The 14,771-nt window shown below is 41.9% G+C and overlaps 1 protein-coding gene across 4 annotated transcripts in view; it reads right to left on the bottom strand.

The window, feature by feature from the left end:
• Nucleotides 1-14,771, bottom strand: part of gtf3c3 (general transcription factor IIIC, polypeptide 3) — a 62,660-nt gene that overhangs the window by 6,698 nt on the left and 41,191 nt on the right. For all 4 annotated transcript variants that reach the window (XM_078244061.1, XM_078244063.1, XM_078244062.1 and 1 more), the window contains exons 9-13: nt 12,742-12,842; nt 12,410-12,581; nt 2,005-2,207; nt 677-778; nt 297-429 (exon numbers count right to left, since the gene is read on the bottom strand). In XM_078244061.1, the coding sequence (XP_078100187.1) occupies nt 297-429; nt 677-778; nt 2,005-2,207; nt 12,410-12,581; nt 12,742-12,842 (711 nt within the window). The remainder of the gene's footprint in view (nt 1-296; nt 430-676; nt 779-2,004; nt 2,208-12,409; nt 12,582-12,741; nt 12,843-14,771) is intronic.

Here is a 14,771-nt window from a genome sequence, read left to right as displayed (position 1 = left end):
ATTTTTCTTCGCTACTGTTGCACCAAATGCTTGCTCGTTGTCTGCTAGTTTGTTTTAAATACTCGAAGGCTACATGTCACTGTTATTTTTTTGTAATGTTAATAGTTTTTCTTTTTTTCTTTTTTATTTATTACTTGAAAGCTACATGCCACTTTGTTTTTTTTGTAATGTTCAAATGTTTATAATAAAAGGAGTGTATTTTGAAGTACATAGGATTTATTGTTTTGGTTTTACACACAGACACACACAGACACACACACACACACACACACACACACACACACACACACACATACCAGTGTTGTCCAGATAGGCAGCTTCATGGTCAGCAATCTCTGGCAGCATGTCTTTGGCCTTCCCCAGTCTCAGATGATTCTCACCTGACACGGTTACAGAACGCACACACACCTTAGCTCGCTGCATGGCCACCTAGGACACAGAATAAAACGGAATTGACCTCTTAAGTGTTTTGTTTTACTAAAGACCTACGTACAGTATATGATCTCATATAATCCAGGGCCAGTATTTACTAATTGCGTAAATTTCACATTTTCTGTATAAAAAAATTGACTTCTCTCTACAATATTATAATAGTCTGTACACATGGTTCCACATTAGCTTTGACCAATTAAAATCTTCCTGGATAAATCGTCCTCAGTGCATGTGGGTGTGTTACCTTAAGTAGCATGGAGATCATGGTGATCATGGCATCCAGGTAGTCCTGCGTTTGTCCCTGAGTCTTCAGCAGTGTGGAACGATGCAGCAGAAGCTTTAATTCCTAAAACCAAAGCATAGAGAGAGATATTAGTATACATACGGACAAATAAATTATCCTGGCCCTCTTTTAAAATCCATACACTCAGGTTTTAATTGTTCAAAACATGAATGTAAAGTTATGCATGCTAAAAATAAAACCAGAATCTAGACATTCTAGAAAATCTTTTTGAAAAAGCCTTGAATAATGGCAGAAAAGTTTTTTGCAGAACATGATAACAATAGAGTTGACCTTTGACCTTTTGGGTATAAAAGGTCATAATGTCATAATTTTATCCTACACTTTTTTGTAAAATGTCATAATTAGCGTATGCATTCTTGAGTGGTTTTCATTAAGTGGATTTATGGCCAAAAATGTGTTTAGTGAGGTCACAGTGACCTTGACCTTCGGCCACCAAAATCTAATCAGTTCATCCTTAAGTCCAAGTGGACGTTTGTGCCAAATGTGAAGAAATTCCGTCAAGGCGTTTATAGAAGATTATTATTTAATAATCCCACAAGGGGAAATTAAATGTTTTCTAGGATATCATGTATACAAGAATGGGACAGACATGAGGTCATAGTGAGCTTGACCTTTGACCAGCACAATCCAATCAGTTTAGGGTTTCCCGCAGCACTTTCCAGTTAAGGTGGCCGCCTTAACAACATGCGCCTGCCGACTTAACTAAGTCTTTAAAAAAATATATATATATCCTGTTACTCTGTCCTGTTTGAGTGGCTGTAATGTACAAGTCGCATCAACACAGTCTGTAGGAAACAAGGTAAAGGCGAGTTGTCAAGATACCACCAATCACAACGGAAAGAGCATTTGCTGGTGGTGAGTGTAACTGTTGTTTATTCAAATTGAAAGGGATAAATCGCCATTTCACCGTCGCGTGCGTCGTTGTTTGTGGGAGTTTGTCAACAAATGTGCATGCCAGGCAGAGACGGGGTGAGTGGATTTACCAGAGCATTGGCATATGGCAGGCAGAGAGCATTTATATATGTATCTCTGTCCTGTTTTTTTTTTTAAATCACTACATGCAGTTCACAACACATGGTTAGTTAGCGCAGTTAAACACTACACACAGTGAAATTACATGTCCTGTTTTTATTTAATATTCCAGGAATTCCATGACCAGTGGAAATAATGTAAAACTGATGAAATGCAGTATCTAAGGCCTCTTAAGAACAAGATACCTGAAGATGCTTGACTCTTATTAACCCATACAAAAACACACATGCTCTTGCCTTTTGTGCAGCTGATGAGTCCTGTGCCAGTGTGTCACTGTCGTACATGGACTCCAGGGCCTTAAGGGCACACTCCGGCCGGCCCAGCTGCTGCTGCAGGGTGGCCAGGGAGAGCCGAGCCTCCAGGTGCTGCGGAGCCATCTCCACCACCTTAGCATAGCTCTCTGCTGCTGCCTCCATGTGGCCCAGCGCCTTTAGACACTCTGCATGATAGAAGAGATGAAGGTGTGTACATAACAGTGTTTTCATTTCCTCTAATCAGAGCCAAATGTCTGGCCACTCTCCATTGACAAGTGTTAACGTCCTTGAAGGCAGGTACTCTGTTGAAGTTTAAAACTATTGGATCTGCCCAGAGCCACTCTGGATCTGCCATAACCAATTGCTAACGTTTGGTCGTGACGTCGGCTTAGCATCGCTAGTGTTCGCCTTAGCCAACTCTTTCACCACTAACGGAGCGAGCTGGAAAATCAAACCCACCCCGTGGGGAGGAGGGCCACAACATCATGGCCACCAACAACTCAAACTAGCACACGACCTCAATGTCATCGTTCTCAGCCACACCCTCTGTTCGCTGATTGGACAGGTAAAAATTTGACAGGAGAAAACCCGCGAATATACCGCAAACCCAGATAGAGTACTGAAGAAAAATGAAAATTGAGCGGAAGTACGTAGGAGGGCGGAGCCAGGCTACCTTTTTGATGCATGACTCTGGAAATACACTTCTCCTCTACCAAAAGGAAGGTGTATAGACATGGCATGCCTCCTTTTCTCTGCTTCTCTTTATAGTGGTCGGATTCATCTACCAACCCTTGTAGGGCTGGCGCAGGTTTACCTTGAACCAGCTCTTAGTTATGCTGTTATAGGACTAGACTGCCAGGGGACTTCCTTTGATGCACTAAGCTCCTCTCTCCTCTCTTTCTATCTGTGTGCATTCATGTCCCAGTAATGCTTGTTACTAACCTTGCTCTGGGAAGCTTATTCCCCGGAGTCCTTATGTTTTCTCACCTCAAAGTTTTCCTTGGATTGGGGTGGCACCTAAATCATGGTTACAGCTGTGGCCATGGTCCTGCTTGATGCCCTCCTACGCCCTACTACGCACTGCTATGCACTGCTATGCCCTGAACTGCTACAACTATTATTTCTAGTCATAGTTCTATTATGTTTATTGTTACTATAATTAGTGGGAATGCTGATTCAGCAGCATTCCAACTATTGCTATCCTGTTCTTTATTATTCCGTACGTTTTTTGGTCGTCCGTAACTTCTGCATACGTTCAGCTATTAAAACCATTCAACTTTTAAAATGTTGAGCTCTTTCAGCTAATGATGGGACTTCAACTTTTTTTCTACCATTTATACTTTTTTTTATATTAAGCTTTTAAACATTTATTTTAACATTAAACTCAATGAGAGCATGATTCTTCAAATCCTCTTCTGCTTCAAAATGTATCTCCTCCTACATTCTTTCAAACTTTAAACCATTCACAAAAACTTCATTTATTAGGCTATATCTTTTCAGTTTGATATATTTTACAGTTTTTGTGAAAAAGCCGTTTAAGTTTAGTGATCATTTCAGGATTTTTAATGGGTGTGTATTGCGTGACTTACAGTGGGTGATGTCATCAAGAAGAGTGCGGAGCCAAAAACAATTCTTTGTCCCTTCTCTATAAATTGCTCTTACACCCACAATTTTTTCTTGTCATACACAATTTATACATCAAAATTTAGGTATTTTTTGTCTACTTTCAGTCAATGTGCTTATGTAATATGACTTATACTTTTGGCTTGGTGAGCTTCCAAATGACAACAGTTCCAAATCTTCCTCCATTCGCTGCCCTGTTAAACATCCTCCACATTTCACGTTTCACATTTTTAAGTTTATCCACATAAATTTTTCATCCATGTATATATCCCGCTTCTTTTCAGGCAATATATTCACCTCTCAGCTCTTTAGGGTCATGCTTTTTTGTTCTATGCAATGGATATGTCTGATAATAATACAAAGTATTTATACTTTTAGCCTTTTTAGTCAATTTATTGGAACTTCCACTTTTGACAGTATTACAGTTTAGCTTCCAGCTTTTATAGAAATGTTTTTCAGCTCTTAGCTTATTAAGGTAATGCAGTTCAGCTTCCAACTGACAATTTTACATTTCAAATTCCAACTTTTTCAGCAGTGCAGTGCAATCCATTTGAGATTTTTCAAACAATTTTGTCATATTTCTGCATTTTCATCTGTGTTTCTCATAGCATTTGTAAGTCTTCCATACGTAATAAATGAATTCAGACCTCACAATGTTCTACGTCTTTTGGCATCGTTGGCAACAATTCAGTTTAGCGTCAGCTTTTCAAAAAACCTTTAAATATTCCACATCTTACATACATCAGTGGTGTTGTTCAACTTTTTAATGAAATTCATGGTTATTAAAACCATTCATACTTTTCCAACTTTCCTCACTACTTCAACTTCTTACGGATTTAAGCTATTCATCCAGTTTAGCTTTAGCAATTTAGCTATTCAGCATTCCCACGCATTTTCTGCAGGAAATGCATTTTCTAGTTGCCACTGTTCATCATACCAACTTCTATAATTATTATGAATCATATTTCTCTATATCTGTGTCTCTGTGAAACAGTGGCTAAAAGGAAGTTTTAGCCACTGTTTCACTAAATGCTTGCTCTTGGGGGAATTGTTGGGTTTTTGTAAATTATAGTGTGTGTGGTCTAGACCTACTGTAAAGTGTCTTAAGATAATCTTGTTATGATTTCAAACTATAAATAAAATTGAACAAAATTGAACTCTCAAACCTGTCTGAGCAGGATTATGGTAAATATTAACATTTTCTAATCAGCGGCTTTCAAATTTCAGTCAACTGCTGCCATGGTGCCCAGAAGTTTGAAGTCTTTATCCTCTAAACAAAAAGGTAAAAAATATGCACAAAATCTGCAGTATCATTGTTTACATTTTCTTACACAAAAAGTGAGAACAAGTTTGTTTGAATATTAAAGCGCCATGCATGTTTACTCAATCTTCAATTTAAGATACTAGTAGATAGTTACATTATGTAAGTCACTCCTACATTTTTCAACTAAGGAGCAAAACATGCTCCTTGGGTTATGCCCTGTTCATACTAATCAAATGAACCTGACTTTGTTGTTAAGTGTAGTCAGATGTGAAAGCCCCCTTCCCTTACTGCATTTTACCATTACATTTAAAATTTTGAATTGTTACATGCAGAATTTTGTATAAAATTAAAGCTGCAAGCAGCGTTGGGCCCTCCTTGCATGTCGGGGTTACTGGCGGACGTCGCTCCTTGCGACCATGCATTTGCGTGGCACTCAGACACTGCAAATCGTCACCAATGAAAAGGGAACACTCTGCTAGGGATGTCACAAGAACTGAAACTACCGACACCTTCCGCTTCTAAAATGACAAAACACTGACAATGCCCATTTCGTTAGCGACGATGGCAGGGTTAGCAGCATTGGTGCTGCGCCTCTTCCGGAACTGATGGGTGCAGTATACGCTTCAGAGTGTTCCAGTCGATATATTCAGAAGAAGGAGGTCACGAACAAGTGGCACTTCCGGTACATATCTCAACTCTACCCGACCTAAACAATGGCATGTTCACTGCAAACTCACGGTCCTCTCTTTCCGATTTACAGCCCCCCTCTCTTGGCTTCAAATAGCTCACTGTTGTCGGCCATGGCCGCTGAACAGGCGACACGATGTAAACAGCCGTGGCCCGCTTGCCTGCTCCTCCAGTAACGTTAGCCGTTAGCATGGCGGCGTTAGCCACGGTTAGCCAGGACTTGTCGGGATCACTTTACTGGCAGTGTCTCAATTGTTTTTGCGAGTAACCAACTCGGGTACTCTAGTTATATAATTCAATTTGAGTACACAAATGTTGAAATTACATAAAATGCCCGTCCCTTGTAGCCGTGATAAATTAGCCTGAAGCTAATGCTTAGCTACCTGGCAACTGCTAGCTATGACAGATGAGAGATGCTGCATCTTCGTCACCTTCACAACCTTCTGGTATGCTGCTAGACTGTCCCTTAATAAACCCAGAGATACATGCAAATTGTCCTTCTTCCACCTTCGTTCAGCTTTTCTGCAATGTTGCCTAAGGGCCCTTGTGGTGTCATTTAGCCAAGGGTCCGCCTTAGGTTTAATAGTTTTAGTCCGAACAGGGGCAATAGAGTCTAAAATGTCAGTGCATGTGGAGTGGAACACAGAGAGAATGTTGTCTGGGGAAGAGGGAGATACCAGACCATTATTTGCATAAAACTGTGAGCCCACAAACGCAGAAGCAAACTCTCCAGCTGTAGAGGAGGTGATGCAGCGGCGCCTACAAGCTGAGGATATAGGCAGGTGGCGGAACACTGATCTCAAACCTGATGGGGAAGTGATCTGAAATACCAGTTTCTGTTATTTCACTGAGTGAAACTGAAAGCCTATATGAGATGATGAGATCCTGGGTGTGGTCAAGATGATGTGTCGGCCCTTCCACATATTGATTAAGGCCAAATGAGTTCAAAAGAGTTTTAAAATCATGAGCAAGTGGGTTAGAGGGGCAACACACATGGATATTTAAGTCCCCACAAACCAGGAGCTTGTCATATTTAGGAACAACATCAGCAACTCTGTGAACAAAAACCTCGGCAACAATCTGCTTATCTTGCAGCACAATCACCGACTGAGTGACTTCCGGGTTCAAGATGGCGCCGCTGTGTGTGTCTCGTCGCTTACCTGTGTTGGAATTATTGTATATTTGCCTCCCGACTCTGAGTGCCCATCTCCCCGCTGCTGGAACAGGAAGCGCTCAAAGCGAGGCTGCGAGCATGGGAATCTCTGCCCGATCAATCGTGCTTCCCAACAGACCGAAAGACGCTCAATTCGCATGGCGCTGATCAACACTAGATCACTCAATAAACACAATAAGACTTTTATATTGAATGACTTCTTTACGACAAATGCGCTGGACTTTCTGTTGTTGACGGAAACCTGGCTGAAACCAGGTGATGACAGTGCCTTCTCGGAGCTCCTGCCCCCCAGCTGTTCTTTCCTCAACTCGCCCAGAGAGTCAGGTCAAGGTGGTGGGCTGGCTACTCTCTTCAAAGATGAGTACAGATGCAGATTATTACCTGCATCCTGTTATAATAGTTTCGAGCTTCAGCTGTTTGTGGCTGATCTGGATTCTCCTGTGTTGTGTGCAGTTATTTATCGCCCACCAAAACTCAACAAGGATTTTATGAGCGAGTTTTCAGAGTTTTTAGCTGATGTTGTTCCTAAATATGACAAGCTCCTGGTTTGTGGGGACTTAAATATCCATGTGTGTTGCCCCTCTAACCCACTTGCTCATGATTTTAAAACTCTTTTGAACTCATTTGGCCTTAATCAATGTGTGGAAGGGCCGACACATCATCTTGGCCACACCCTGGATCTCATCATCTCATATGGGCTTTCAGTTTCACTCAGTGAAATAACAGAAACTGGTATTTCAGATCACTTCCCCATCAGGTTTGAGATCAGTGTTCTGCCACCTGCTAGTAGGCCTATATCCTCAGCTTCTAGGCGCCGCTGCATCACCTCCTCTACAGCTGGAGTGTTTGCTTCTGCGTTTGTGGACTCACAGTTTTATGCAAATAATGGTCTGGTATCTCCCTCTTCCCCAGACAACATTCTCTCTGTGTTCCACTCCACATGCACTGACATTTTAGACTCTATTGCCCCTGTTCAGACTAAAACTATTAAACCTAAGGCGGACCCTTGGCTAAATGACACCACAAGGGCCCTTAGGCAACATTGCAGAAAAGCTGAACGAAGGTGGAAGAAGGACAATTTGCATGTATCTCTGGGTTTATTAAGGGACAGTCTAGCAGCATACCAGAAGGCTGTGAAGGTGGCGAAGATGCAGCATCTCTCATCTGTCATAGCTAGCAGTTGCCATGAACCTAGAGTGTTATTCAATGTGATAAACTCTGTTGTGAATCCATGCACCTCTGCTCCAACAAATGTTTCAAACAGTACATGTGAGAATTTTCTGTTATTTTATTGACAAATAATTGTTTCATTGTTATGCAGATGATTCACAAATGTATTTGCCTATGAAACCGAATGACAGTGTCGCACTAGACTCCCTGCTTAGCTGTATTAATGATATTAAGTTGTGGCTTTCACAAAACTTTCTTCATTTGAATGAAGCTAAAACTGAGTGTATCGTCTTTAGTACTTCAGGTATGCCTAACAGTCCAGGTGTGAGTTTGGGAGCCCTGGCTTCATACCTTAAGCCAGCTGTCAAAAATCTGGGGGTTACCTTTGATTGCAACATGAAATTTGATAAGCAAATCAGCAATGTTGTTAGAATGAGCTTTTTCCAGCTTCGTCTCCTGGCTAAAGTTAAACCCTCCCTTAACAGGCATGATCTAGAAAAGGCTATTCATGCTTTCATAAGTTCAAGGCTGGATTATTGTAATGCTCTCTATGTTGGTCTGACCCAGACCTCCATCTCACGACTTCAACTTGTACAAAATGCTGCTGCTCGCTTTTTAACAAATACATCTAGACGCTCTCACATCACTCCCGTTCTCTACACCCTACATTGGCTCCCTGTGCGTTATAGAATCGATTTTAAGATCTTATTGTTTGTTTTCAAGGCCTTAAATGGTAAGGTAAGACACAGGTAAGCGGAGAGACACACACAGCGGCGCCATCTTGAACCCAGAAGCTCTTAAAAAAAAAAGAGCTTCCGGGTTTAGGGTATTGCTCTAATGATTTTTTATACGTCTTGACATAGTACATATGTGTACTAAGTTTCGTGAGTCTACGATAAACGCACTACAGGGGCTAAAATTTTTAAGCTTTGTAAGGGGCACAGACTACTGCATTTTTGGTATAGTGACACCCCTACTCTCCCTGCTGAGTTCAACGATACCTCACACAAGACTCTACATCATACAGTTCATTAGCTGTCACAGGGGGCATGCCCAAAGCATAGGGGTCGGGGCAAACCATGATCAATAAAAAAGGAAGTCTCTGCTGAGTTCATTGATACATCACATAAGACTCTACCTTAAATGGGTCCCCAGTTATGAAATGGGGCGTGGCTTAAGCATAGGGGGTGGAGCAAACCATCACCAATGAAGAAGGAACTCTCTAATGAGTTCAATGACACCTCACACAAGACTCTACCTTAAACGGTTCAAATGTTATGAAAGAGGGCGCAGCCTGAGTAAGTGGGCATGGTTATATTATAGGGGTCGGTTCAGTATCACATGTTGACCACACATTCTAAGTTTCATTTAAATCAGATGATGTTTGTCATATAAGGCAGATTTCCTGTTGCCAGCGGGGGGCGCTATGACCAAAAGTCAATATTGGCCTGAATATTGATTGTGTGAAATTTCAAGCAGATATGAAAATGTACACTGTAGTTACAGCCACTTTCTCGTTCATCGCCAAACACTCAAAATGGCCGCCATGCCACGCCCACACCATTTGACGAAAAGTTTTTCTTTTAATAACTTTTCATCTTTAACGTCTTAAGATGGTACAAACCGAATTTGAAGTTGATCGGATGAAATCTCTAGGAAGAGTTCGTTAAAGTATGACGTGGAAATGGCTAAAATCGCACTAATTTCAAACTTTGAATTCAAAATGGCGGACTTCCTGTTGGGTTTAGGGTATTGCTCTAATGACATTTTGTTATACATCTTGACATGGTACATATGTGTACTAAGTTTCGTGAGTCTACGATAAACGCACTGCAGGGGATCAATTTGTTAAGTTTTGTAGGAGGCGCTAGCGAGTCATTTTTGTGCGCCTATTCCCGAAACCCTTAAAATACATAAATTTTCACCAGACTTGACCTGACAGACCGACCGCCACGTTTGGTGAGTTTTTGAATATGTAAAGCCCCTCAAAAAGCCAATTCATTTGCCGTAATAATAATAAGAATTCCTTCAGTTTCAATAGGGCCTTTGCCGCTTTCAGCGCTCGGGCCATAATAATAATTCCTTCAGTTTCAATAGGGCCTTTGCCGCTTTCAGCGCTCGGGCCATAATAATAATTCCTTCAGTTCCAGTAGGGCCTTCACCAAAGAAAGGATTAAAGTAATTTAGAGTAAAGCAAACAAGCACCTGCACTACCGTGTGGGTTGACTTACACTGTAACTATGGCGCAAAAGTGAACGTACCCTAATTCCACTTAAAAAAGTCACGGCGGGGAGCTGAGTTCAGGTGAGCAGGTCCGGGTGAAATTTGGTCAAGTAGTGCTCAGCCGACACTGGGGAGGTGAAGGTACGTCTGCCCTCCGGGAGGTCCAGGACCAGGTTGGTTGGATGAAGCAACCTGAAGGAGATTGTTTTCTCATGCAGCTTCTTCCTCAGCGGTGTGAAGGCTTTTCTTTTCCGGTAGAGTTGTGGACATATCCCTGAAGATGTTGATAGTAGAGTTACCATACTGCAGTGATCTTTTCTTCCGTGCCACGTCTAGGATTTTGAACACATCGGTGAAGCGGAGAAAGCAGACCACCAGAGCCTGGGGGAGGCTGCCCTCATCAGGTCGGCGCTGAAGTGAGCAGTGAGCCGGCTCAATCTCGATCAACTCCTGGTCTCCAGGCCCAGTATTTTCGGGCGCCATTCTTGTAGGAAGGCTATGGTGTTTTTTCCCTCAACTCCCTCTGGGAAACCGACCAACCTCAGGTTTTGTCTTCTTGTTTGATTCTCCAGATCATCGAGTTTGTCTTTCAGACCGCTGATTTCTGCTTCCATCTTCTTCTTGTGCTCTCCGAGGTCTTCGTTCAAAAAGTCAAGGCTTTCAGTGTGACCCAACTGCCTATTCTCAATCTCTTTGACCCGCTGCCCCATGGAGCGATTCTCAGTGATAAGTGCTTCCACCGAGATGGCCAACGAGTGTAAGTTTTGATCCAATAATGTCTGTATACGGTCGAAACCTTTGTCCATTTCGACGGCGGCGCCTCAGTGCTTGGCAAGCTAGCGCTAACAAAGCTGGTGCCCATGTTAGCACTGGGTGTTGCGGTAATTTTTTCGCTCCTTCCTTCATGGCTGCTTCATTGTTTTTTGGAGGCATTTTCAGTTTAGCAACGCTTAACTTATTCTTGGCATATTTCGCACAGGCTAGAGGTAAAATCAGAAGTCTTTATGGGAGCTGGTTTCACTACATCTATCTATGCCGCCATCTTGGATCCCCCCGCATTATTATTTCTTAAACTATCCAGCACTCTGATAATACCTCTCTTTTTACTTTAAAGTGCTCATATTATGCTTTTTGTCTTTTTCCCTTTCCTTTATTGTGTTACAGTATATATATTTTTTGTGCATGTAATAGGTTTACAAATTGAAAAAGCCCAAAGTCCACCCCAAAGGGACTTACCATCTTTCAGAGAAAACACTGTTCACAAACTGCTCCAAACGTGCGTCACTTTGTAACACATGTTATAATGCTCGCCTAGGCTAGCTGCTGGCATGGCTCACCCTCATACTCTGCTTCTGACTAGCTTGTAGTGCTGACCTAGGCACTGCGCATGTGCGACTCCCAACAAAGATGGAACAGAAGTGCGATGCCTCACTCTGTAGCTAAAACAGAGAGCTCAACACACAGGATGAAAAGAGGAGCTGCAGCAATGTGCAGTACAACAAAAATATGGTGTTTTTTGAAAATTAAACCATGTAAACATATTCTGATATAACCTCTAAATATAATTATGAACCTGAAAATGAGCTTAATATGAGCACTTAAACTAAACATTTGCAGCAGAACTTGTTGTCTGCGGTGACAGGCGGTTTTACCATACAGCATAGGTAAAGCACCTAGTAGTGAATGTGTGTTTTTGTAATTAGTTTTTTTTCCCCCGTGTGTGTGTGTGTGTGTCACTGTCTGTCTGTCCATCCGTCTCTCTCTGTGTGCCTGATCACCTGTCTCACTCTAGACACAGCTGAGAAGTCAAGAGAGCCAACATCAGCATAAACCTGGATTTTTTATTTTGAAATTCATTTTATTTTGTATCCGCCTTGGCCTTACTGTATGTGATTACCTACCTGGCTTGACACATTTGCTCGCGGCTCGCGTAGACGCTGAAACAATTTCTGCAGCACAAGACGCCAGCAACAAAACGTGCTGGAGAGGCCAAGAGCCAGGGCATTCATCTAACTTGTGTTTGGGGTAGACGGCAATCAGTTTTAGGCAGGTGATCAGCTTTTGGCATGACACAGGTAGCCGGTGAACCGCAATCAATGAGCCTTGTAGCGATGTAGTAACTTCCCATCCCCGCTGCTGTACTGCGCATGTGTTGGTGCTGTACTGCGCATGTGTGAGGACACAGAGATATCCCGATTTATAGATAGATTTAAATAAATTAAACTTTTGATTTCTGTTGGTCCCACCTGCATGTCGGAGCCAGACGACAGCTAGGTTGTACTTCTCGGATATGACGAGGGCAGATAGAAGAGTCAGAGCAGACATGTACTCGCCCTTCTCCAGATAGGCTTCACCTACATCCAGGTACAAGTCACCGATCTCCTCTGGATTCTGCTCCATCAGTGATGACACTAGTCCCTGTGAGGGGGTGGGTACAGAGCGATGGAGAAAGATGTTTATAGCCATTTTTAGTTTCCAAAAAGTTAAAATTGATCATCAATCAATATTTTTTAACTTAAGTTAGATTTCATCAATGATGTATCTGTTTAACTAGGACAATCATGCAAGTTCTGTTTACCTCCAGGGGCATGTAGACATGCAGGTGTATGAGGCAGACAATTAGCTTGGCCTTCAGGTCCACTGGGACACTGTCTGGTACCTGTACATCCTTAATTCCACCTGCAGACACACACATACAGACGTCATTAATCAGCATTACTATGCACAAAAAATAACAACAATGCACTTGTTCAGACCTGGCATTAACATGCGTCTTGGATGATCCGTTCACAAGTGGACAGCTCTAAGTACAGGTGTGAATGCACCCAAGATGCATTGAGATCCGATCGCTCAGACCACATTCGTTTAGTCCTTAAATCAGATAAAGGAAAAATTGTAGATAATTTTAATATTTATGTGGACGTCAATAACGAGAAGCTTAGTATTGCATTTACCTAACTATTAGATCTGATTGGCTTCAGTCAGTGTTCATAAACCCACTCACTGTTTTAACCACACGCTAGACCATGTTCTAGAATAATACTGTAGCTGAATTTAAAGAATTTATTCCATCTGCAATGCCATGCCTTAATATAACAAAGGACTTCTATGTTAACGTTAGTCCCTTCTAAATCATCTTGTAGACAGTGCTGCAGGGTCACTGTGAACGACACTTGACTCCTCTAAAACAAAATAAGTTAGCTCCATGGTAACTCCCAAACCCGGAAATTAAAACAAACCTTGCGTAAACTTGAATGTCAATGGTATTCCACCAATCTGTAGGAATCTCGTTTAGTCTGGCAAGACAGTTTTAAAACGTATAGGAAGGCATTGAGAGATGCCAGAGCAGCCAATTACACATTAATAGAGGAAATAAGAACAACCTAAGGTTTCTTTTCAGCACTGTTGCCAGATTGACAGAGAGTCACAGCTCCATTGAGCCATGTATTCCTATGACTCTTAGTAGTGATGACTTCATGAGCTTCTATTCTATTAGAGATCAAATTTATCATCTACTGCCCTCAACCTTTACCGATTTATCTTCAAACATTAGAAACAGCTGTAAGACATGACGTGTATTTAGACTGCTTCTCTCGAGTCAACCTTCGCCAATTAACTTTAAAGATTTATTCATCTAAGACATCTTACCATCTAACTGTCTCTTAGACCCCATCCCAACTAGGCTACATATAGATGATTGATCTAGGGGTCTTAGCCAAATATAGACCTATATCTAATCTCCCTTTTCTCACTTAGATCCCTGACAAAGTAGTCGCTTAACAGTGGTGTGACTTTCAACCAGGGGTTAAAGTGGGATCTGGCAGATGGGGGAACCCTAAAGCCCAAATTATGGTCCTGTGTTAAATCTACACCATAGGTACGTACGTAGGTACGTTCAGATACGGACCTATGCCGTATCCTGACGTGCACCTCTCAAAAAAATGTAATGTATGTTGCAAACCACAACAACTGGGATTGGTCCGCTTGGCTGTGGCTTGGTAGAGTCGCATTTCTCCTACTAATTTCTGGGTTCTCCTTCTCCGTTATCAAGATTAAAACAAGGAGAGGGTTAACTTTTCCTGCTACAGCTTTCCAACCATAGTCAGAAAGCACAGGGGAGACACTTTGTTTCTCCGTCTACGCCTCCAGAGTCGGTGCTTGCTCCGAGACTAATGCCCGTCACTCTCTCACTCGCTCTACCACACACTCCTCAGCATACACTAAGGCTGTTGGAACGAATTCCGAAAGTCAAATATTATTTGAATAGTAAAAAAATCAATACTATTTGAATGCTGAAATCACTATTCGAATGTGATTTTTTTATAAATATGGTGGCTAACGTTAACGCTAATCTCACTCTTCTCACCTTGGCCTACCCGCATGTGAAAACTAAATGCTTTTGTCATGTCACATCTGATATGTTAGCGGGAGTGAGAAACACAAGGCATTGTGAGGTCTTAACATCACGGAGCACGTAACACTAGTACAGGGGGAGTGACAGGCTGTGGCTGGAAATCGGAAGAAGGATGGGAAAAAGTTTTAACATGACTTTAAAATCGACTTCCACTGAGCCAAAATGCTTATGTTATCATTAGTTAGCTCATTCTT

Source organism: Sander vitreus, chromosome 24 (genome assembly GCF_031162955.1).
Source record: "Sander vitreus isolate 19-12246 chromosome 24, sanVit1, whole genome shotgun sequence".
Classification (NCBI taxonomy): domain Eukaryota; kingdom Metazoa; phylum Chordata; class Actinopteri; order Perciformes; family Percidae; genus Sander; species Sander vitreus.
The sequence above is the reverse complement of the archived record's forward strand: the minus strand, read 5'-3'. Positions and strand labels throughout refer to the sequence as shown.